This window comes from Corvus hawaiiensis, chromosome 2 (genome assembly GCF_020740725.1).
Source record: "Corvus hawaiiensis isolate bCorHaw1 chromosome 2, bCorHaw1.pri.cur, whole genome shotgun sequence".
NCBI classification, from domain to species: Eukaryota; Metazoa; Chordata; class Aves; order Passeriformes; family Corvidae; genus Corvus; species Corvus hawaiiensis.
The window spans coordinates 71,065,776-71,090,200 of NC_063214.1; the positions used below are offsets into that span (position 1 = coordinate 71,065,776).

At 35.5% G+C, this 24,425-nt stretch overlaps 1 protein-coding gene across 7 annotated transcripts in view; it reads left to right on the forward strand.

Moving 5' to 3' along the window:
* Nucleotides 1-24,425, forward strand: part of PIBF1 (progesterone immunomodulatory binding factor 1) — a 107,890-nt gene that overhangs the window by 62,474 nt on the left and 20,991 nt on the right. For 5 of the 7 annotated variants that reach the window (XM_048295568.1, XM_048295564.1, XM_048295570.1 and 2 more), the window contains exons 11-16: nucleotides 639-804; nucleotides 4,047-4,197; nucleotides 7,658-7,748; nucleotides 12,862-12,964; nucleotides 14,739-14,869; nucleotides 23,926-24,010. In XM_048295568.1, the coding sequence (XP_048151525.1) occupies nucleotides 639-804; nucleotides 4,047-4,197; nucleotides 7,658-7,748; nucleotides 12,862-12,964; nucleotides 14,739-14,869; nucleotides 23,926-24,010 (727 nt within the window). Of the gene's footprint in view, nucleotides 1-638; nucleotides 805-4,046; nucleotides 4,198-7,657; nucleotides 7,749-10,124; nucleotides 10,240-12,861; nucleotides 12,965-14,738; nucleotides 14,870-23,925; nucleotides 24,011-24,425 lie in introns of those variants that run through there. The other 2 variants (XM_048295571.1, XM_048295572.1) reach the window with 2 other exon arrangements.

Consider the following 24,425-nt stretch of genomic DNA (forward strand, 5'->3'; position numbering starts at 1 on the left):
TTACAATTACCTTATAGTGGTTTTCTCAAAATTTTACGTCATTTCTGCTTTTTGAGAAGGATCTGTGATTCTGAGTGACTGTGGAAATTAACACCATAGTGGTCTGACTTTTCTTCACATCTTTGGGTATGGAAAAAAGCAGTGTAGCTGATACCCATGATACCTCAAAGGATGCACTATTAAAATCACTGATGTCTAATACCTCTTCTCCCTGTCACGTGTAACACTTGGTGGTGAAGAGGGGAGACAGCATTTCATCAGTGTCTCTCTGTTGAAAAGACTTCAGTGCATACATTTGTGTACCAAGAAAATTGATCTGTCACTTTAAAAATAAGGAAAATAAGGTATACTTTAAGGTCATTGTCATTTGATTCTGCATTTACAGCATATTTAGAAAAGCCATTGACAGAGTTTTCCATCTACTGTGTTGTGTTGTCATTATAATAATTGAATTTTCCTAATGATGTTTCAGATACAGGTTACAATAGTTACATAGATAACCATACTAACACCTATTAAGCTTTTCAAAATACTGTATTAATTTTTGAAATTTATACCTGTAATGAACAGAACTAGGATATATTCTAACTTTGCTTATTTTTGAATCATCAACACTTATTTTTTCATTTTTCTTTTAGGTATAGACAAATGCAGCTTGGCACAGAAAGCAAAGTAGCTGAACTTCTTCACCAAAGTAAGTTAAAGTCCTTTGAAACTGAACATGTTCAACTCATGCAACAAGAAACAGCTAAGAATCTTTCACAGTGCCAAATGGAATGTGAGAAATACCAGAGAAAGCTGGAGGTATGTTATATGAAGAGACTTTACGGGGCATTACATAGTTGTTTTCAATTAGAAAATAAAGTGGAAAAGCTTGGGGGAAAAGGAACAACATGGCATGACCTAATTAGTATGTCCAGCAAATTCTGCAGAAGCAGGATCAAGTGACAAAGCTTACTAAATTTGATCAGTTTAATGGAACACAAGACTAAGGGGAGAGGAAAAAGCGAAACAATCTCTCATGGAAAGATGTTAAAGACAGCACCTCGTTCATGTGGGGTATATTTATCTGCTTGTGTTACAAAGCTGCTTATGTCAGTCTGTGTGCGAACTGTAGGGAGAGAAGAAGACAGTTTCACCAGAACAAGTATGGTGAATTCAGTATCATCATTTGCAGCTAGGATCTGTAATAGCATTGTTACATAATAAAATACTTTTTATTGATATACAGCTCTGGAATAAATTTTTACAGCTGAAAAAGTCAAGGGGAGCATGGTGTATACAGCATTGGAAAGACCTAACCTTGCTAGTCCTAGTGTGGTGGGTTACCTTGGTGGGGTGCCAGACCCAGTCACTCATTCCTCCTCCTGAAGAGGATGAGGGTGGGCTAAATAAGCTTATACAGAGCATGGTTTGATATAAAGATAGGGAGATCACTTGCCAATTACCATCATGGGCAAAACAGATTTGACCAGGGGAAAATTAATTTCACTTACTACCAATTCACATAGGTTTGGATGGTGAGGAACAAAGACAAAAAGTAAAACATCTTTCCCCACCTCTTTCTCTTTTATTTTAACTTCCCTCCTTTGTTTCTGACTCTTGTACCTTCCACTTCCAGAGCAGTGCAGGGAGGGATAGGAAATAGGGGTTTGAATCTGTCCGTAACAGCTCCTCTGTCATGGTGTTTCCTCACACTTTTTTATCCTACTCCAGTGTGGATCCTGCATGGCCTGCAGCTTCCTTCAGGAGAAAATCTCCTATCTGGGGGCTCTCCAGAGGTTGTAGTGCCTTCTGGGGATATCCACCTGCTCCAGCATGGGGTCCTCTATGGGCTGCAGTTGCAGACATCAGCTTTGGTGTGGTCTTTCATCGTCTGCAGGCAGGCAACCTGCTTCACCATGGGCTGCAAGGGAGTCTCTGCTCTGGCACCTGGAGCACCTTCTCCCCTCCTTCTCTCAACCTCGGTGTCAGCACCGTGGCTCTCTCTCACTTTTTTCCCCTCTCTCCTCACTGCCATGCAGCATTTTTGTCCTTTATTAAATGCAGTTTCCTTCAGGTGCAGCCCCCTTGGCTGAGGGACACAGCCTGGGCACCTGCAGCCAGTGCACCTGTTTATGTGGCCTTTAACTACTTTATTGTCTTTCAAACATACGTATCATACCCTGTTCACTTATTGTAGTCTTGGAAATGTGAGTATTCCACAGAGAAAGCTTACTTTAAAAGAAAATTTCTTCACCTGTCCAAAGTTAGTCCCAAAATCATATGACAAGAGTCCTGTTTATGAGATTTAAATGAGATTGGTAGTGTATGTTTCAAACAAATGTCAAGATACAAACTGGACAGGACAGAAGAAAGTAACATCTATGGCAGCCTTTGTTTTTTGGGGAAGGACGCCAGTCTTCAGGTCCCCCCATTTCTAGTGCTGAAGCTGCCTAAGTTGTTTATGAAAAGGAGCTATAGAGTGGAAACAGAATTAGAGAGTTTTAGATAGACTGTAATTTCTTCTTTTGTCTGTATTGGGACATTCAGATTCTGGCTGATGAGGTTAGTTGTGGTCACAAGCACTGGGAGTCCCAGTTTTGCTAAACTTAGAGGTTGCTAAACAGATTTTTAATTGCACAGACATGTCCAGACTTGGAGAATGTAGTTCAATTTGAGTTATATTTTCATTTTCTTTGTGGAAATTTTTTTGATCTGGTAATAACTCAAATATTTGGCATTCAATTCTACTAACACTTTTGGCACTTACTTTTTTTCTTTAGAGAGACACTTAAATTCTTTCATTAAGAAATATGCACTTAAGTACTCTTTCATTAAAAAATATTCTTGCAGAATTTAAATATTTGATGTCTGAAGCTTTTACTTTGTTCCTTTTGACTGAATGCTTGGGGTTTTTAAGTTTTCTTTCTTATATATAGCATTAATGTACTAAGGTTTTTTACTTACCCTTACAAGACATTGATCTTTATTAATAGTGTAGGCACTAGCGGGTCAGCTACAGCTTTCTGGACTAACTCTTGCTTTTATTTAGGGCATAGAGTAGTTTCTCTTGCTCAGCTAGGAAACAGATGGTTTATATGTCGCCCAGTTTTGACCTATACATTTATTTCTTCTGTGACACTAGACTGAACTTTTTATATTCAAGTGGCTTGTCTCTAAGCATTGTGTATTATTTTTTTGTGGTTTTGACAGTGAGTCTGGTATTACTGCTCTGCACACTGTGCATATATTTCTGTATCTCAGAATCTATATTCACTTGTCATTCTGAATGTCGGTGATTTTTACTTAGGAAGTGAATATGAAATTTAACAGCAGTACCACTTGGTTTTTACTTTACCTGTTTTGGTGGGATTTTTTCTGCAATGTATGTAGATTGCTACTTTACATACCAAGGATTTTCTTGTTCCACTTTGGTGTGTATTTATTTGGCCAATGTTGTTTCCTATTATCAAGCATTATATCAAACTTAAATTATTATACAGGCCTTCATAGCTGTTAGTTTTGAATATGGGAGTTTTTTGTTGAAGCTTAGTGGATTAAGTATTGACATTAGTCTTGAATGTCGATGGCATATTACCTTTTATTAATAAGTAAGTAATAAGACTTGTATAGCTTTAATGGCAAATTTTTGTATTTGCATTCTGTGAAGGAATCTTCTTTTCATAAATTGATGACTGAAATCAGCATCCAGTTAAAGCAACAAAAATTATTGCATTTATGCTATTTTGACTGCTGTATCTGAATTTTTTTTTGGTTGCTACCTGGCTTTTCCTAGGTTTCCTTTAAAATTCTTGTAGCTTTTTCAGCTTCTTAGAATTACTAAAGCCTCAGCAGACAAGCCTAGGACCTGAGAGTCTAATATGTGCAAGATAGTATTATTGAAAGAATAACTGCTTTTTAAAGTATTTTAATCTTTGCTGTGCAAAACTTGCATCAAGTATTTAATATCTTACTGCTCCACATTTTACATGTATTATATTTTGCGTCTTTCAAAAACAGCTGTAATGCTGAATCCCTGATCTTTCCATTATTCATTCTCACAGGTGCTTACGAAGGAATTTTATAGTCTTCAGTCTTCTAGTGAAACCCGCATTATTGAGCTTCAAACACAGAATTCTGAGTTTCAAGCAAGACTAGATACTTATGAAAAACTTGAAAAAGAGCTTGACGAGATAATACTGCAGACAGCAGAAAGTAAGTTCTGTCACAAATTCTGGTTTATCTGTAGGTGTTTCTGGCATTACGATATCTTTTTTCTCATGGCACTTGGAAAGTCTTACAGTGCCTGTCATTCTTCTTCATTATGCCTGACAAGTAAAAGGCAGTAATTATTTTGATAGAAAATATTAATGACAGGTTTCTAAATGTACCTGTAAATGTGTATCAAACATCCATATGTCTGAGTTTGTGCTTATTGAAAATCATCTCAGCATTCTGTCATTTCTCTTTTTCTTATTCTAATAATCCATTATAATTAGATACAGTCTTTAGGATTCTTCTATTATTTAAATACATGTTAAGTGTTGGGAAGCCCTCTTAGTTGGTAGGCAAATACAAGTTTTATATTTCAGTACAGTGATTAATGTGAATTTTATAACTAATTGGAAGGGGGGAAAAAACTCTTCCTTCTGTTGAATTAATAATAATTAGACATTAAGTAGTTACTTGTGGCAGCTCAGTCTGTTCCAAGTACTAAACCATGGATTAAATTCATACCTGATTACTCTTGAAAATTTTTGTCTCTCATTAGCAAAAATTAAAATGTTCTCAAACACAGCAAAATTTGTGAAAAATCTCTATTCATTTGGTTCTCAGCCTAAATCAATCCACAAAGCAAGTAATTTCTAATTTGAAACTATGATGCTAATCTTGAAATCTTTTAGCCTGTGTGTAAACAGAGTAGGACATTCTAAGATTTAAGACTAACTCAACTGTCGTCTTCTCCTTTTCTCTTTCCTTCCTCCTTCAAAAAATAGTTGCAATTTATAAAGTATTCCAGATAGAAGATTATTGCATAAGCTTTATATGTAAACAGTAGTGTATAGCAAAGTGTGCCTTATTACCAAGATGCAGTGATGTTAGGGTATCTTTAGTAACCAGACTGCACATGCTTTATTAATTTTATGCCCTGCAGCCTTTATTAGAATGGCCTGGCTACTCAGAGGTTCCAGTCTGACCATAAGCATGTTTGCTGTATACACGCTTCTGTTGTAGTCAGTCGCATGGTTTTTTGAAGTGTGTATATATATATTTAAACTTGCCTAAGGAGTGTTTATGTATTAACACAGAATTTTTGGACCTTACCTTCATTTTCTCCAAGGAGAAGGTAGAGTTCAGAACACTGGGTTTTGTTTACAGTGGTTTACATTTTCTTACTCATCTTGGCACAGCAGTGAAGTTTTTTACCAGATCATTCTTAACTTCTTCTTAAATATCTATTTTCATTACAATTTATATTCTATGCTATAGAATGCTAAAGAAAGGGAATTTTCCAAATGAACTGTTCTTTTAAAATGGAGTTACTTTATTTTCTGATTTCCTCAGAGAAAAAAAGGAGTTGCAGCTTAGTATTATTTCAGTGTACTTTTTATTTAATAATGAACTTGCTATTTCAGTGTATTTGATAAAGAAAGTTAAGATTAATACTAGATAAGGCTAGTATCTTAGGAAAAACAGAAGAAAAAAGTATTTTTTTTAAAAAAAACACTTTGAAGGACAAAACAGATATGCTTGCTCCTGTGTCTCAAATTATGCCATGATAGTTACATGTTATAAATAGCTAAAGGTAGAAAGATAATTGAAAGGAAACATAATTATTTTTCAAATTGAATGCATAATGGAAATACTTCAGTCTGTCTTTCGGGGAATATAATTTAGACTGAAGCATTATGTGGAAGACAATTAGAGTTTTCTACAAACTTTAGTGATCATAAGGATTAATCTTCATTCCTGTGGTTACCTCTTTATATTTAAATACCATATAATGTTTTTTTCTTCATCCTGAGTCATGAAGCCTCTGCTGTTTTACAGTATTGAGGGATGCCAGTGGGGGTAGGATTCTCTGGACTTTTTAATAAACTGTGTATTTTTTTACACGTGTGACATGGCTTTTGTCATATAATATATAAATTTTTTATATATATATATAAATTTTTTTTTTCCCTTTGGAAAATATGCATGTGGAAGAGATCACTGAATTTTTACTGTTACTCCCTGATTATTATGCCTCATTTGATTAATATTGAAATGACATGAAACAGCCTATTCAGGAAGCTATCAAGAATTTATATAGCCACTTCTTACAGCACATGAGAGGTTTCCACATGAATAACAATAGTAAATTTCCTTTGCATTTGTCTATTCTTCGTTTTCAGGATAAAATCTTCCTGTTAGAGTATTTCTGTTGTAAACCAGTTGTTCAATTTTTCTCGTTTCCATTGGTTAGTATCTTTCTAAGAAAAAGATTGAACTTCTCTGTATCCTCACAATGGCATGTCTTTGCTGGGTAGCATAAGAAACTGTCATTTATAAGTGTCCTCTAGCTTGTAAAATGTATATTTTACACCACAAAGTCAGGTGAAGAGCCTGGAATGTTTTAAGAGAAAAGAATCACACACTGATACAAACCACTACTTTGATACCTACAACATTTCCAATTTCTTTTGCGTTTGTCTTCATGGTATGACATTTACTGGACACTGCTGACAGATTTGAATTTACAGGACAGGATCTTACTGATGTTTTTCTGAGACTTGTGACACTGAATATGTAACCAAAAAGAGGGGTATTAACAAAGGCAGGTTGAATTATTCTTTATGTTTTTCTGAACCAGAGGTGTTTACAGCACTGAAGAATTCCCTGTCATATTTAAGACAGCTCTGAAGTTCTGCTGTCTTTGTAGTGCCACATCAGTAAACTTTTTCTGTCACACTTACTGAACTTTCTATATTGTTTTTAATATAACTAGATATGTGACTTACCACAGGTGCTCTTCTAGAGGCTTTTCACTTTCTAAATGTGTTTTAAGAATCCTTATTTAAAATAGCACTACAAGGGTATTAGACATGTGAGAACAGAATTTACAGCATTTTGCAGGTTGTTGAGAAATGAAGGTATTTCTGATTTTGAGGCACTTGAGCATTAAGAAAGATAAGTCAGATAGGACTCAAATCATTTCCAAATTTGTTTCTCCTATTACCGGCGATTTGATTCATCAAAGCTTTTGTGTGGTGCCTGGGCTGGTGTTCACTTGTTCTCTCTCTTTCTCTCACACCCCTGCCACTCCCATTTTTTCTCGTTGTCCCCCTTTATCCCTCCTCTCGGTCCCCCTCTCTGCCCCTGTCTACCTCACACATAGGCTTCTCTTTTTTCTTTCTTTTTTTTTTTTTCTGGCCCACTTCATCTTACAGGATAGAGGAAACCTGAATTTATATTAATCATAAAAATAAAAAGTGTTGTAGGTAATTAAAGTGTGGCACTATATTTAAGGGTAATGGTGAAAAAAATTGTTCCACTTAAGTCCAGAAGGTTACTCCAACTGAAAATTTAGCTTCTAGAAAAATGTTTTTGTATGTTGAGTTGTAAATGGAATTGCTTAGAAGTTTGTAAGTTCTGGCACTGTTCTTCAACAGCACCTTTCTGCAATTTTTTGCAGTGGAAGATGAAATTGAAGCTGAAAGGGTTCTCTTCTCATACGGATATGGTGCTAATGTTCCTACAACAGCCAAAAGACGACTAAAGCAAAGGTAAAAAAAAGTACCTAATGAATTTATTTGTTCAAGATAAACTAAATGAAGATAACATGCATTACGTATTGTATTAGTGTCCCAGGGTTAATTTCCTCTTTTTACCGTTTCTTTTCTTCTTTGCTTCTATTTCGTGAGTTCCTTTACTCAGAGTTTGAATTAAGATGCAGGAGACCGAGAGTTCATCTTCAGACTTAGTTGTTTATTATATCTTATCTATAACACAGCTGCACAGAATGTGCCTCCAAGTTTAACAAGGTGGAAAATGGCCGTGAGTTCTAACTTCCAAGGCTTTTTGAGGTGTAAATTACCCAACCAAGTAACTTGTTTTTATTTATAATCCAGTAACTAGCTGTTCATGACCCACAGTCCGGTTTTCTTAATCCAATACCAGAACCCTAGATTTGTGAAGAGGAAGGAGAAAGGAAGAAGAAGATCCACACCCAACATCCTCCATATTGTTACCTATATCCCCTAAACCTAATTTTTCTACACCTCTATATATTCCACCCAGTGATATAACTTTTAATTACACAGCAACAATCTCAGAGTTATCACACAATTTAGGGAGCCTTTCCCAGGGTTTCAGATCAAATACAGTGTGCTTCTGAGGATCACTGCCTGTCTGAAATTCTCAGAACCCAGGGTTCCAACAGTTTTGTCTTCGAATCCAGCCAGTTTGATTAACATAAAGAGGTTTTTTTAATGACTTAAGTATACAGGAATAGATTGAGGACGAGGACCTGTTAATGTCGTTGATGCATATGAATGAGCATATACATATTTTTCTAGGTCATTTTAAGATCTCTTCTCATTGACTTTCAGAAATATTAATTATAATTGTATAAAACTAAGCAGCTGTAAAAACAGATTAGTTACATTGTTTACATTTATGTAATAGGATATGCATTATTAATACCCTAAAAATCATTGTATTTAATAGTAAGAAAAACATATCTGTCAGGATATTAACAAGGATAATGGTTCAGAGCATCACTATTTTATCTTCACTAATACAGGATCTGATTCACGTTGCATTTTTTTAGTTTGCTCTGGTTTGGCCAATTTGAAAATTTGATCAATATATTAAAATGATGCATAGGTGAAAAATATACCTCTTGATCATAGTCATTCTGAACTAATAAATTTATATTATGCATTGTCTTTAAGAAATAATACTGACATTTGAATGGCTCATTGTGAGCCTGTGTGTTGTGGCTATGACTCACTTGTCCCACGCAACTAAGAACAGGGTAAGAGGAAATGACTTCAAGCTGTGCCAGGGGAGGTTCAGGCTGGACAATTTCTTGTTGGCAAGCGTTGGAGTAGGCTGCCCAGGAAGATTGGTGGAATCGCCATCCATGGAAGGTGGCATTGATGCCATGAAGATTTTTGCCTTTTCTTTTATACCCCTGTTATACCTTTTTACAACTTCTGTATTCCTAGTGCTTTTGCCTACATTCTTGGACTTGTTTGCCAAGCTAGGAGACTAAACATTTTAGAAGCTTCGTAGCTAGGGATCAGTGTGCCCCAGACCCCAAGGTCCTCTCCAGAACACATTCTGTAAACTAAGATAGAACCATCCAGGGGAAGGCTCCTTGGGGAGGGGGCTCAGTTGAGCCTCTCGTTGGGGAATCTTTGATAGATATGCTGATTAGTAAAACCTATAAGGTTATAACCAATGTTGGGGGGGGGGACACACAGAGATAGACTTGGCGGGGTGCATCTCGATGCATATGACCTGGACGTGTACACCTAAGGATCCTTAAAATAAATACCGAGGTAAAATCCCTTTTCCCCTTCTAACCATGTATGACTCTTGATTTTAAGGCCAGGAAAAGGCATCACCATGGTCTAGTTGTCAGTGTGGTGTTCAGTCTTACGTTGGACTCGATGATCTTGGAGGTCTTTGCCAACCTTAATGGTTCTGTGAATGTGGGTTTATTTAAAATACTTACAAACTGTAACCACAGAATTTGTTGTTCAAAATTAGGATGGTGGTTCTCATAGGATTAGGTTTATTCCATGGAATATGAGTCTGCCTACAATTTGATCAAATGCAGGAAATCAGCTGCATAATTTGTGCTACTGGTAGGCTTTGACCAAAATGAGAAACTCCACAGTCATTGGTGGACACACCAAGAAGAGTATAAAGACAGGGTGACCATGTATCACAGCTTCACAGGGTACATTTCTAACATTCAGAAGCTGTAATAGGAGTTTTTGTCATTTACAGCTGCTTTTTACTGCAAGTATTTTGTTTAGTTGTTTTTGTCTTCTTAACCCCTATCTTCTCCATAACAAAGGATATTTAATGTCAAAACTTACCAATCAGAACTAAGGGCAAATGATGGTCTATTCATATTTTCAACACAGATTTATGGGCCACATACTGTTTCTTCTGCCCTATATATTCGTTTTTCAGGTAAGTGTTGTTGATGTGATTGTCAGTCAGATTAGACCTATTGTGCACTGACTTACATATTGCTGACAAAGATCTTATATAGTACTTAACTTTGGCATGGCTTAATTTGCTCTTTTAAGCCTCTTCAGATTGTTTCCTTGTAAGATTTGTCTTTATACTGCATAAAATTGAAGAAGAAGGAAAACAGTGGGGGTGAGGAGTGTGCAAAAAGGCCTCCATAACCCTGTTGTTTGTCTGGTTTAGAAAACTGTTGAGAGTTCTGTAGCACCATTTCCTAAAGCTTCATTTTATTCCTCTTCTGTCAATAGTTTGGGCACTTCTCTGAGTTTCCGCTTAGATCCTTCTTTTTCCCCACCTTATTAGATTCAGTTTAGATTATTTGCATGTATAAAAACTCTGGTTAAATCTCCTTTGAATGCCGAATCTGATGATCAGGCCAAGATTTCAGATATGCTTGGAAGACACTTTCTGAGCTTAGAAGCGGCTCTATGAGAATGACTCATGTACTCCACTTTTGTTCTAAAAGGCATTGACTAATAAACCTGGCTTAATCCTTCATAATAGTGTTGGAGACTTCATAAACTTTCTTTATCTTTTAGAATTTAAAAGATTAAAAAAGCCATAAAAGACTGTGTATGGTTTACCTGCTGTTTTGATTCAAGGAAAACTGCCATGCAGAAAATGTGTGTGATGCCTTTGGCTGCCAAAGTTTTTAAAAGCAAAGACCCTGACACCATCCTCTATGTTTAGAGCCATTAAAGAAACACTGATAAGTTTTGTGCTCTCTAGGATTGCTTAAGGAAAGAGAATCTATTACAAATGTGAATAATCTTCTTTCTGGAGTCCACTACCTGCTCTTTAATCTCAGACTTCTGGGATCCTCAATGAAGAGCTCTTTTAATTTCACATCATGCACTTCAGTCTCTGATAGTTTGTACAAAACCCACCTTTTCAAGCAGTGTGGGGTCTATACCTCTTTGCCCACTTGCCAGAAACAACTATTTCATTACTTCAGATGTAGGCACTGTATATCCATAGTACTAAATTAGGCATGCCTGGGAACACTCTGAAGCATCAAGAACAAATGGCCTGTAGTAGTCCATTTCCATAAAACAATTCTCAGAGTAGTTTAGGCTACATGTGAACAGTGTACTGGCAGTGATTTCCTTGCCCATGCTGACTTGCCAGCTATGCCTAGGAACTGCTTGGGAGGTGTTAATGAGAGAGTGCAGAACACTACCAGGATGACTCTGGTGGTTTGCTAACAAAGAGTTCTTGAGCACCACATAATTTTCTAGTATAGTTGGAATCAAATGTTTCCAGCATAAGATGTCTTTGCACACCAGTCCCTTTGTACCTTTGCTTTAAATTTAAACTAATCAAAAAACATGCTGACAAGTATACTTGAAAGATGTACTTGTGTTACCCTTAAATATTCCAAATTCAGGTAAAATTCACTGAATAGTTGTAGCTGGGAGAATTATGATGGGCTGCATTCCTAAAGTTGTCATGGGAAGGTATCCAAGTTTTCCCTTACACTCTAATAGCTACTAGTCAGAGAAGTGGTTCCTTTCTCTTTTGTACTAGATGAGATTTCTGCATGAAAGAATATGTTTATAACACAGATGAAGAATATTAAGACTTCTGCAAAATCTAAAAGTGTATTCCATTTTATTGAGGAAGAGATGGAGGTTAGGACTGGTCAAATTTTCAGATAAACTTTTAGCACTCAAAGATCTCAATTTATGCACTCTAAGCCTGAGCCTCAGGGTAAATATACTCTCCCTGTAGTCTGCTTTAGACCACTTACTCTCTCACAGATTCTCTGTTATGGTTAGGAACTGTGTGTGGAGTTACTCAAGAACCACCTGGATGCACTCCTGCACAACGTGCTCTGGAGGTTGGACCAGATGACCACTGTGGTCCCTTCCAGCCTTGCCCATTCTGTGATTCATAAGAGTTTGGAAGACTAGGTTAGATGCATTAGTAGGCTCTGCAGTGCATATTGAATCTTCCCATTGAGGCCTATGGACCTGTGCTCTTGAATGGGTAATAAACTCTTCATTTCTGGACATGGAGCGTGCAAGATGTTGAGGATCTCATTTTTTAGCTAGGTTGTTTAAGTAACTCAGTAATCCTTTCTCTTCAAAGTGGATCTGTGACTCTACATAAGAATTTATTTAAAACGAAATTGGCAATAACATTTAATTATTTAGCATATTAAATGTCAGACAAAACAATTTTGCCTTTCTTTTGAAAGGGATAAAATACTACATTTTTCAGTGTTTTACTGCAAAACGTATATTAATGTGCATTTTTAAACAATTATTTAACTTAGAATTAAAGTGATTCTGTAAAGCTGCTAGGAAGTAAATAATCATAATTAAATGAAGTATTTTGAGAGTATTACTGCAGTTGTGTAGTATTGGACAAATTATATAGGTAATTATATAAAATATTACAACAGCTTAACTGTGTGAATGTTATTTTAGTGCTGTTAAATTTTGTGATATTTTCACTGTTTTTCTAACTTTGACCATGCAGCATGTTTAACTATGTGGTTTATATATGTTAATATTTAAGCATTGGTGAAAAATTAAGGCAATCAAGTCCTGAAGTATAAATGTGAGAATTTCTTTTGCCTATTTTGGAAAAAATTCAAGTTGAGCTTGCTTTTTATTGGCACAGTGTTCACTTGGCAAGAAGATTACTGCAGCTAGAAAAGCAAAACTCGTTGCTTGTAAAAGATCTGGAACATCAGAAGGAACAAGTAACACAGATTTCACAAGAGGTAAATCATTATTACAGAAAAATTCAAATCTGTAGAAACGTTGCGGAACAGCTGTTCATAAAATGAAATATTTTCTAAACAGTGTTTTTTATCTATTTGATGTTAAAAAAATGGCCTCATAATTAACCAAAACTCCATGACAGAAGTTTTCAAAGAAGTTTGTAATTTGTTTTGCAATTAATATTGAAAGAAAGATTACTTTACAGGCTAAACAAGAATGTGAGCCAGACGGACGTTTTGATTTCTGAACAGAAGAACAGCCAGCCAAGCTAGTTTGTTCTGTTTGATACTTAATTGTTCAATGAATACATCACTAGTTTTTACACAGCTCTTCTCTTAAATCACTTTTGAAGATATTTGACAAACCTCAGCTTGAAATGTCCCAGACTTAGGGCAAACTAATTTTTTGAAAAAAATTTAAGGTTGTCTTTTTGTTTTTCTCTTAGGAACGAAGGGACAACTAGGTTTGCTATTAGATGTTGCCACCATATGGAATTTGTAGGTTTGCTATTTCAGGAATGTGGTTAACAGTTTGATTTTTAAAGCCATGGTAATTACAAATTAGAATTTCTACATCCAAGTACTTCACAGAGTACAAATACTTGAATTTCTACATATGTTTAAATTACATTAATTTTATAAATTTTATATGTGTATATATAGTATTATATAGATTATTTCAGTGAAAGATACATGAATAGTGAAGTTTGGGGGATTTTTTAACCAATACTACAATTTTTTATGGATTCTTAAGTATATCATAGTAATTTCTATTTGACTAAAACATATTCTGTCAGGTTTTTACTTGGAGACATCAGGAAATTGGTGAATTCATTGTTATGCTTGGTATTCTTCCATATCACTATTCTTTATCTTAAATCTTCTTGGGTTTCACTTCCATACGTTCCTTACCCACAGTAGTTTTATATTTGCTTCTAGATCACTGATGAAAGACTCAGTATCAGTGACCTTAGTTCAAATTCCTGCAGAGTTCCACAGGAACTTCTTCAACTCATTTTTATCTTACCATTAAATTCTTGATCTTTTATCATATAATTGTATAGTTTAAATCAGAATGCAATACAGTACAAAGTTAAACATTGTTTTTTTATATAGTTAAAGTTCTAAAACTTCTCTTTGCTTCATTACCTGATTTTTGCTCCAAGCTATTGTCTTCCTTGATTTTCTTTTTATTTACGAACAAACCAGAGATCTTGTAGACTACAGCATGCTTAGGTAGTCCATTATTGTTCTTTTGACTGACAGTTTGTTCAGTCATCTAGATGAAATCTAGAACATAGATAAAAAGCTGATGCAAAAGTGATTTTATCAGCTTTTCTTTTGAACTTGGATCAAATACTTGCAGTGTATTTATGATACAACTTTTTCAGCTTTTTAAAGGAGGGAGGAAGAGACCACAGTAAGCCAGTAAGACCACAAACAGAGGAATTGACTCTACTTACTTTTTTAATCAATGGAAGCTGTTAGACTAAAACTCTTGAAAATGCAGATTAGGGAAGTGTAGAGAGTGGTACCATTATTGAAGTGAAAATAGCACACAATTAGAACAGAAAAGTGAGAAGATAATGTACTAGTTATCAATTTGAAGGTGGTGTGCTTCCTTTTTTGTGTGTGTAGTAACAGGTTTGGAGTTTATATTAATATGCAATCGGTAAAAATCAATAGTGTCCAATAATAATTCAATAATAATCAAGTAACTGTGCTTTATGAATTACAAAATTTATAGTAGTAATACTTTTTTTTTTTTTTGCAGCTTGACAGAGCAAATTCTTTGTTGAACCAAGCACAACAGCCATACAAATACCTCATTGAAACTGTGCAACAGAGAGATTCTCAAATAAGTCTACAGAAAGAACATATTACACAACTTGAAAAAGATAACAGGTAATTAAAATCACTGATTCTTGTTTTATTTTCTCTTAAACTGAATGAAAAATCACTTATATTTTTATCATTAGAAAAAAAATTATGTTGTCCACAAAGTTGAGATGTTAACACTCCATGATTGACCAACTCCAGTCTTCATGCTGGAACTGTAGCACTTGTGATTTCTATCATAATGTCAGAGAAGGGGAATTTAGGTTTGGAAAAGTACCTATGACAGGTTTAAAGTGAATTTGGAACTGAGAAGAGCTCTCATGAAGTAGAGAAGAGTTTAGAAGAGTAAAAGGAAAGAATGACACAACAACTGTACAGCAGTAAAAATAAAGAAATAAAGTCAGAGAAAAATAATAGAGTAGTCCACCAGCAAAGGGTATTTCAGCCATAATTAGAGCATATTCTCTAGTGGAGAGTCTCTGATTGGCTGCTGTATCCATCTGTCAGAGCTCTCTGTCCACTGAGCAACTTCCCAGCATTGTACAGCTTTATAAATTATGTTTAGCACCTGATTCCCAGGTAAGCTGTTATAAAATAATATGTCCCTTGATTTTCAAGGAAGTTGGTAGCCGAGTCCCACTGCTCTACAGAAGAATTAGCATTTTAAGTATTAAGTGTTTTTGTGGTGTCTTGGTTTAGGAAAAGCAAACTATTAGGAGGCATTACTGTGATTCTATTATGAAGCAACTACATAAAAAATACAGGGTTTTCCAACTAATCTACTGAAACAATTAAAATAAAAAAACCAGGATTCACCCTAGCTAATACTTAATCTAACATACTGTCTTACATATGTATATATTCAGAGGGTTTTGATGGTTTGGGATAGTACTTGTTATGCCTTGAGGAATACCTAAAAATGCTTATTATCCAAGCAAATCTATATATGAATCAGTAAGTTTATAAATAAACTGAAATGTTCATTCATACTTCCTGACAAGATGTCTTTCACTGGGCTTAACTTTGATTCAGTAAGAATAGATCTTTTTTTAATTCCAGAATCACATGTTTTTAATACTGTCCTAGACTTATTATATACAAGAAGCACTTCAAAGACAAGTTATATTTTTCCAGGAAATGACAAATCACAATGTTCTCTATATACAGTGTCTTACTTTCCAATTGTGAAAAATATCAAAGAGTTGGTCACAAGCAAATTAAATTTTTGGATTATGGTAATAATAATGGAATGATTTCATTATTCACAAGGTAGTCCAAAAGTCTCTCAAAAGGAAGAAAAAAAGGGAGTAAATAGGTGAGGTCATTTCTGAAAGTGTATGTTTCATGCTTTAAAATATGAAAGAATTTAAATGAGTTATTAACATTGATTATCTTGAGTTAAATGGCTCATTGCCAATAATCTGTATGCCCAGATATTCTTCCTAATTTTTCTCTACAAATTAAGGTACCTAAATTAGAGACTTAGGTCAACTTTTCTTAGTAGTTCATGGAGGAAGTGACATCTCCAAAGCATAATTCAGATTTTGGGTGGAGTGAGTAATTTCCTAGAGATTCCTTTTACTCTCCATTAACTGTAAAGGAAATTTTTTGCATCTTAAAGTGCCTCAGGTTAAGAAAGAAAATGGAACTGCCCAACAGTGTGAGCATTCATGTTAAAACATACCAGCAGTACTCTACTGTGGGGAGCTGGGGTGTACTCACCACTAGTCTGTGTTTCTGTAAATGAAAGTGTGACCTGACAAAAAATGTTATAGCAAAAAAAGTAACACTTACTTTGCATATCAAATATTTTGGTTAGAAGGTTTTTTGCTGTATTTTCAATATTTGTTTTCAATTAAAAATAGATTTTATTCCACTATCACAAGTTTTCCTAGTTTAATTGGCCAGAGAAATTCTTGGGAACAGCCTAATGTCTTAGGGCTTTTTGTGCATATTAGTAGTCCCTAATTTTGCTATTCATAACTCCACATTTAAAAAAAAGCTCCTGATTGGTTAGCTGATATTCCCTGGCACACATGAGAAATCATAATCTGGGATAAAAATGATAATGTTGGTCATTTGCTTTCCCATAAGTGAGAGGATGGTTAGAGGAAGGGATTTCTAACCAGAGAACCATTACGTTCAAGAAACTTTTTGTCATGAAGATAACCTTTTGGAATCTGCTGATGACAGTTTTAAATTAAAATACCCCTTAGGTGATTTCAGATTACTCCCAGCTATTGCCGAACTGAATCAGAATGGGATTTAAGTAAATTAATGATAATCCCTACCAAATACATGCCAAGTGAAGCTCTGCTGGATCAAAAGATTTAGCCCACTGTTCCTATCCCTCTTAGTTTATTAAACAGCATTTTGTTGGTTTGTGTGTGGAATATTTTTGAGAGGATGAGTTCAGAGAATTAATGCTCCTCAAGGAGAGCCCTAAATTCTCCAGATAATGTTGTTGCTATTAGAAAAATACTAGTGAAAACACTAAACATGGTTTATGAAGCCTGGTTTCTCTGTGTCTCAGAGCTGAGGGGAAATTTTAATACTTGTAAAAACATTCAAAATGAAATTTTTCAACCATTACTTAAAATTAATAGTTATTACTTCAATTAGTTATTCATAGTCATTCAATTAGCTATTAGTAGTTATTACTTCAATTCTGCAACAGCCTCTAAATTGAGGTTTAATTTGTGCTACAGTTACACCAGGTACATTATTTTTTAATACTTTAAACACAATAATGCATTAGTTTTGTTTCTAAACAGCAATTTCACAAGAACCAGCTAAAAGAAATATAGTGCTTGAATTCTTGTTTTCAGACAGACCTTTAAAAATACTAGTGATTTTTTGGATACTTTTTTTTTAATCTCATATTTGAGTACCAGATTGTAGACACATTAATGTAGTGTTGATATGCCTGCACCCTGAGAATCAAGACTGAATATTTTATTTATCCTTACAGCTGCCCTATGCTTGATCATAATTTTCCTTCCTTCTTGTTTAGTGTGCAGATTCAATGGTGGAGGGGTGTTCTTTTTGTGTTGTGTTTTTATCTCATCTGCTCATCAAGAGAGATGGTTCTGCATTATGTAAATCATGGATTCCCCAAGCAGAGCAGGCACATCTGTGTTATCAGTGCCAGTGTTCTCTATCACCTCCCACTTAACTTGCTTGTGGAGCAATCAGCAAGGACTTATCTGCAAGTGAATTTACTTTTTTAGTCTTAATCCGTAATTGCCTTCTGTACACAGTGATCACGGCCAATAATCTTTTTAAAACATACTCCTGGCGTGATTTGGTTCCAGCAGATTTCCCAGGATGATGAGTCAGTACTTTCTTGCAACCTATAAATGTTTGTAGCAACCTGCATCACTTTGTATTTCCATGTTTTAAGAAGCTTGTTGGTTGCTACTGGATGTGAGTTTGATACTTTGACAAAGTAGGCTTTTTGAATCAGCACAAGAGGAAGACAAGTTCGAGGAAGGCTATCTATGACAGAAATCTCATTTTGGATGTTCTTGGGCCATATCTTCATCAATTTTTCCTAAAATGGCCTAAAATCATTTGTATAATGGTCCCTTAACAGGCAACAGATGTGTTCACGATTCTCCACACTGAGAATTCTATTGAAGTGTCATTTCTGACAGCAGTTACTTCTGCAAGAGGAATGGGAGAGATCTGGGCAGATCATTTTGATACAATATTTTTGACAAGTCCTGAAGACAAATTTCTTTCCAGCATGGTCTTCAAAGTTCACTTTGACTAGAGCAGCTTAGCTGCCTTCATCCTTAAGCATCACACCTCTAGAGCTAAGGCTGTCTTTCAGAGCCTTCAAATCAAAATGTCTTCCTGACTTGAAAGGACCGTTCAAGTGGTGCTCAAGGTTGCCTGTGTCAGTAGCTGTCAGACTGAATCACAGAGTGGTTTGGATTGGAAGGGACCTTTAAAGATCATCTAGTTCCACCCCCCTGCCATGGGTAAGGACAACTTCCATTAGACCAGGTTGCTCAAAGCCTCATCCAGCTTCTCACTGAAAGGGGAGAAACAGTCAGAATACTTACCAGACAGAATTAAAGTCTTAAAGTAGTATATTCCAGCAGAGCTGGAGATACTTTGTTGGTTTGCTGAGAAGTGTGCCTGTTCTGGACATCTTTCACGCAGCTCTGTGGGTCTTTAGCCATGCCTTCATAAGAGCTGCAAGTGCTGTTGTGGTTGGAGTAGATGCTTAGCTGAGCAGCTACCACTGCTGTGATTTGCATGAACAACTTAGGGACCCACCACCAGCTTATTAAAGGTGTGCTGAGACCGCTGTTTAGGTTCAAGTGTGAATGCACAAGCATATTACCACTCGAAGATAGAAGGAGAGGTTGTTTAGGGGTAATGGAGGCTCTTGTCAGGTGTTGCCCACATCAGTGTTCACTACCACTCTCTTTCCCGTCCCTTAGGATTCTCCCAGGCAGGCCGTGGGCTGTGCTGGCACTTGGCCTCAAAGAGAACTTGGTTCTGGGAGCAGAACACGTGTGCTTGTGAAGTGAGCCATACACCTGCAGATACGTTTCGGATACAAAACCTCTGGTCTTGAGTGGCAGGGCATGTGCAGGGTGAATTTATAGGTGGTCTGCATATCTCAAAATACTCTTTTAAGTAACTTCTTATTTATATTAGACCACATAGCACTCTTGTTAATAGAAGTAAATAGTGATGGTTAATAAGAGCAGTGCTATGTGTGAGGATGACTTCTTGCTACTATAAAGAAATCTCTCTAGCATACAGTTCTTTAGCCAAAATTGAAAACACATTTAGCACTCATTTTGAAAAGAAATGCTTATAACTATGTCATGCTGTGGGAAAACAAATCTCTGAGTTTCATTCTTATGTGTGTAGTGAAGTAATTGTAGTTTTAGTACATAATTTTCTGCTAAAAACATCCAGGTTTATAAATAACTGGAGATGTTAAAAGGACTTCATTCATAAAGAGAGGGTATTTATTTTAAACACAGTTACTCAAATTTCTCAGTACCAATGGCTGGTTTTAAAAGAGGTTCCCTTACCCAAAAGCACTCCTCAAAAGCCTTAACTGTGTGGCAAATCCAGAAGTCATAGAAGGATTTTGCTCACTAAGAAGCTTTGTACTGAAATGTTCCTTACCTAAACATTTTGGGTTCTCTAATTGCCATCCAAACATAAAGCTCAGCATAGAGTGTTAGACGAGTTTTTCCCATCAAAGAATGGGCAATGAGCTTTTTATGAGAACATTACCGTTCTGTGAAATATGCATCATCTATTCCAAAAGTACTGCAGCTTACCTGAGAAAAGCTCCAAGCAAAATTTGTAGAAATATGTCCTTTTTTATACATTTTCTGATCTGTAATACAAGTTTTTTTAACTAGTTATTTTGGGGTTATTTTTTTAACAATTTGGAAAAGTAATTTTAATTTGGACACTTCATGGATATGTTTTTAAGCCTCCTGAAGCATTCCAGTTAAAGTCATTAAGCAATACTCTCCTAAATCTGTTTAAAAAGATGAGCTGTGGTTATTTAGCTGCACAATGAGAGATCACTGATTTGTCATGTATTCTCTCTTGCGAAGAACTTCTATTTACAAAACATCTTATACCTCCGTTTCTAACTGTGTGACTTAAGAACAAAATTTGACCTAGACTAATAAATAACTGCCTGCTTTGAGCTATTCATCTGTAATTTGCAGGCAGGGGATAGCTTCACTATATGGCTATATTATATATTCAGTTATATGTACAAAACCTTTACATATACTATTTGTATTTGGTTTTTTCAGTGGTAATATTGTATCTGAATATTAGATGCAAAAAAATAATTCCGTATTGGACTATTCAACTTCATTCTGTAAGGGCAAATTAACAGAAAGGCACAGTCCTTATTTCTTACAGCATCTGGAGTACACAGTTCACTAAAAAAGAAACCTACATTTTTTTTCAAACTGAATAGAAGTAATAATAAAATCCAGTACTATATAAACCCATGTTTATTTTGTGTGTCCAGCATAAACATATTATTCAGAATATCTAATTATAGATGCTTCTGAACAGGATAGTAACTAGTATATTTACACTTAAGCATTAAGATGGTTTCATTGCCCAAACTGAAAAGAGTTTATAAGGCTGAAGTTCATAAGTATCCATTCTGTAGAAAAATCACGTCACCTAAAAATGTCTTACATATGATACCCAAGCTGCCTTGGCTTTAGATCCTGAGTGAAGCAAGACAAAACAAGCCAGTGGCTGCTATGAGCAATGTGTATGCATATGACAAGTGTATTTTATGGTAAGCCCTGCATTCCTGGTACCTGGATTCAAACCTGGCTAGGCTTTAAAAGCATGATGGAATGAAACTGAATGTCCTCCCAGACAATGTGGTTTCTTCTGGAAAAGCACACAGAAAAAGCAGGACCTGCACTGCTTTTCAGTTAGTTCTCCAACCTGGACTTTTGGGGCCACAGTTACATGACATCTCACAAAGGGCACCTTCTCCATGCTTAGGGTGAGGCCATCAGTGACCAGAGCTGTGGAGCACATCATGGTCCTGTCTTTTTAGATGAAAGTTACAACCCTTGAACTCCAGTGTGAGAAGCTGGTTTGCCTAGACTCACAGATAGTGGTTTCAGAATCATAGCAAGACACTTGAGGCACTCCATCACCAAATGGAGCATGCTTGCTTTCAGCTGTAGGTCTCCACTGTACATGGTAAATCAAGTTATTTTGGTGATCCATGTGAAATATAACCATTAAAAAGACTCCAGTGTCCATCCAGATCAGTGAAGGGACCTTATGTGGTGACAAATTGTCTAGCACCAACAGAAAGAGTAGGTTACCAGGATGTGGTGAGGGAAGGATGATCCTTCAACAACAGTTCTCACTTAGGTCAGCTAAAACAAATTGTGAAGCTGCTCTCTGATTTGTTACACTGCCAGTCAAAACTAGACTAGCTTAAACTACTCTTTGGTGGGAGTGTAAGGCAGGTTAAAGCTAGAACCTCTTTGCTGATAGACAAGATGCTGGTTCAGAACATTTTAAAACCAGGGACTGACATGGTCAGTCTTTGTCCCAAGATAGAACTTTTGAAGTTATTTCTGTTTAACCTTGTCATATATTATCATTCTGTCTGGTAACTACTTCTTTTTCTGTTAAATGTGTATTTGCCTTTTGCAGTATTCTTTCATAAGTACATGAATTACTCCCTTCTATCTACATTGATGAAAAAGCACAAGTATTGCAAAACTACCAAATCTGAAGTCTGCACATGCTTTGGTAATTCTGTATCAATATGTATGACAGAAAACACATCAAGTGCTACTGAATACTGTAGTAGTCTGTGTCCTATATTTGACTATAAACAAAGAAAATTAGTACTGCTCTACATGGATCACTCATGTATTGTTTCAGAAGGTATAACTGGTATAAGTAGAATAGGTTCTGTTCTGTAGATGAAACTGAACCTCAAACATGAACTTCTGGTTCAGTCATGAACACTGATGTTTGTGCTTAAGTCAGTAAATACACTGCTTGTCATGGGAAACTTGTATTATTGCTTCTCAAATAGCTTTGTGAGCCTCTTGAAGGATTAGTTTATGTTCTTAGGAAATACAGAAATCCAAGAAAAAGCAACATGTAAGTTACAACACGTGAACCCAAGAAAAAGAAAGTACCTAAGGGGAAAAAAAAGCAATTTCATCATGATTAAAAATGTGACAGAAAATAAAACTCTTGAAGATATTAAAATATTTTTATAGTTTTTTATAAATGTTAGTACTTTCCTTTTAAATTGTTGAAACAACTGAGCAAATTGGCAAAAGCATACATTTTTTTCTGAGAATTAATGAATGCCTAGAAGGAATTGACAATCATAATTTACAATACAGGGCTTGCAAGGAACTGCCAGAAAATCTCTGGGGCAAAGGATGATGTTGCTTGTTTGAAACAAGCGGATGATACATGGCCAATTAAAGATTGATTCATTTTGTTGATCATTTCGGGATCAGATACTGGAAATATTAAATAATTTGTGTTTGCAACATATGTAATTGCCCCATTTATAAAATTTTAATATATTTGCTTTTGAACTCCTGACCTGTTTCCAGTATTATGTATTTGCATTCCATATGCAGAATTGCATTTTTCATAGTTGTTGGTTTATGTTACAGTTAATATTGTATAACCTATTTAGTTAAGTCATGCTAATGGCATATATAACATGTCTTCCAAGAAAATATCTGTGGCTGCTTTAACAAACTGGATTATATACTGGTGTTATGCATGCATTAGTCTGAAATTTAATGTTAGAAATTGATGCTGGGGCTAAATATGAAAATACATTTAATTATTATAGAGCTGCTGCCTGGAATCACAGTGTGTATGCTAAATATTTCAAATGCTCATTTTCTATAACTGTGAAAACAAAGAATTATTAAAGTTAAACTTTATATTCTACTATAAAATCATGCCTTCATGCTAAATCAGTTTTCATACTTGGTTCATAGGACAAACTTGATCCCATGCATTATGCTGGAATAAAAAAACTAAAAGTAACAAAAATACATTTACAAATTTGGCAGAAACTACACAGCTAAAAGGGGAAGAGCTGGATGTTTTTCTTCCTTGTATCTGCTATTTTCAGAATTCTAAATACAGTAGTATAAAGAGAGTTCATACAGTGTGCTATTGCTATTGGCTAATACAACAAAGAAATCCACATTTTGATATGGAAGTGTAGATATAAGGAGTCTTACTTTGCTTGTAAAATAATCTCATTTTGCCTAGAAGAAACCAAGAAATGATAATAGAAGATTCTGATCATTTAAATTACCCTTCAGAGAAAAAAAATAAAACAAAAGCATTTTATGAAGGCTTTGAGTAGTTTTTGACTAAAGTAAGGTGTTGTGTGTATCAGTACATTTAGGCCCATTTATAAAAATTTCAGTGCTTGAATATAGAGAAGGATCATTTGATACAATTACTTGAGCAGATTTTTATTGTTGCCAGTATTTAACTTTAGAAAATGCTTGTTTCAGCCAGAATACAAGATTAAAAGAGATTATCTGTTGCTATTACTGCATTTCCTATCCTCTTTTTACCAGTCTTTTAAATAAAGAAAAGACAGCTTTGCTGCGTGTCAAGAATCAAATGGCAGCAGATTTGGAGAGACTTCTAAATGACCGTGAGGTAATCTTCCTCTTTTAGCATTACTACCATCAGTGCACTTTTTCGCTACTGGCCCTTAAACCATGGAGAAAAAAATTATTTACTTTGGTTTAATTTGTTGGGGTTTCCTTGTCTGTGTCATTTTCAGCAACACAGGTGACCATGTCTGTCAGATACTGGGGAGGGTCTCAGTTGTACTCTCAGTTGCTAAATTCTGTCTGATGATTTAGTGTCTCTGTTCTTCCTTTTCTTTTGCCTTGCAAAGTGTTTGGTGATTGCAAACATTTAACAAGAATCTAGATAAAGACAACAAAATTGATACACATGTAATTTGTAAGGCCTACATGTGCCACAGTATGCCTCAGGATCTCTTCGTGCTCCCCAATCCTTGCAGCCAAACACTGGACCAAAGCACTGTGCAATTCATTTCCAATAC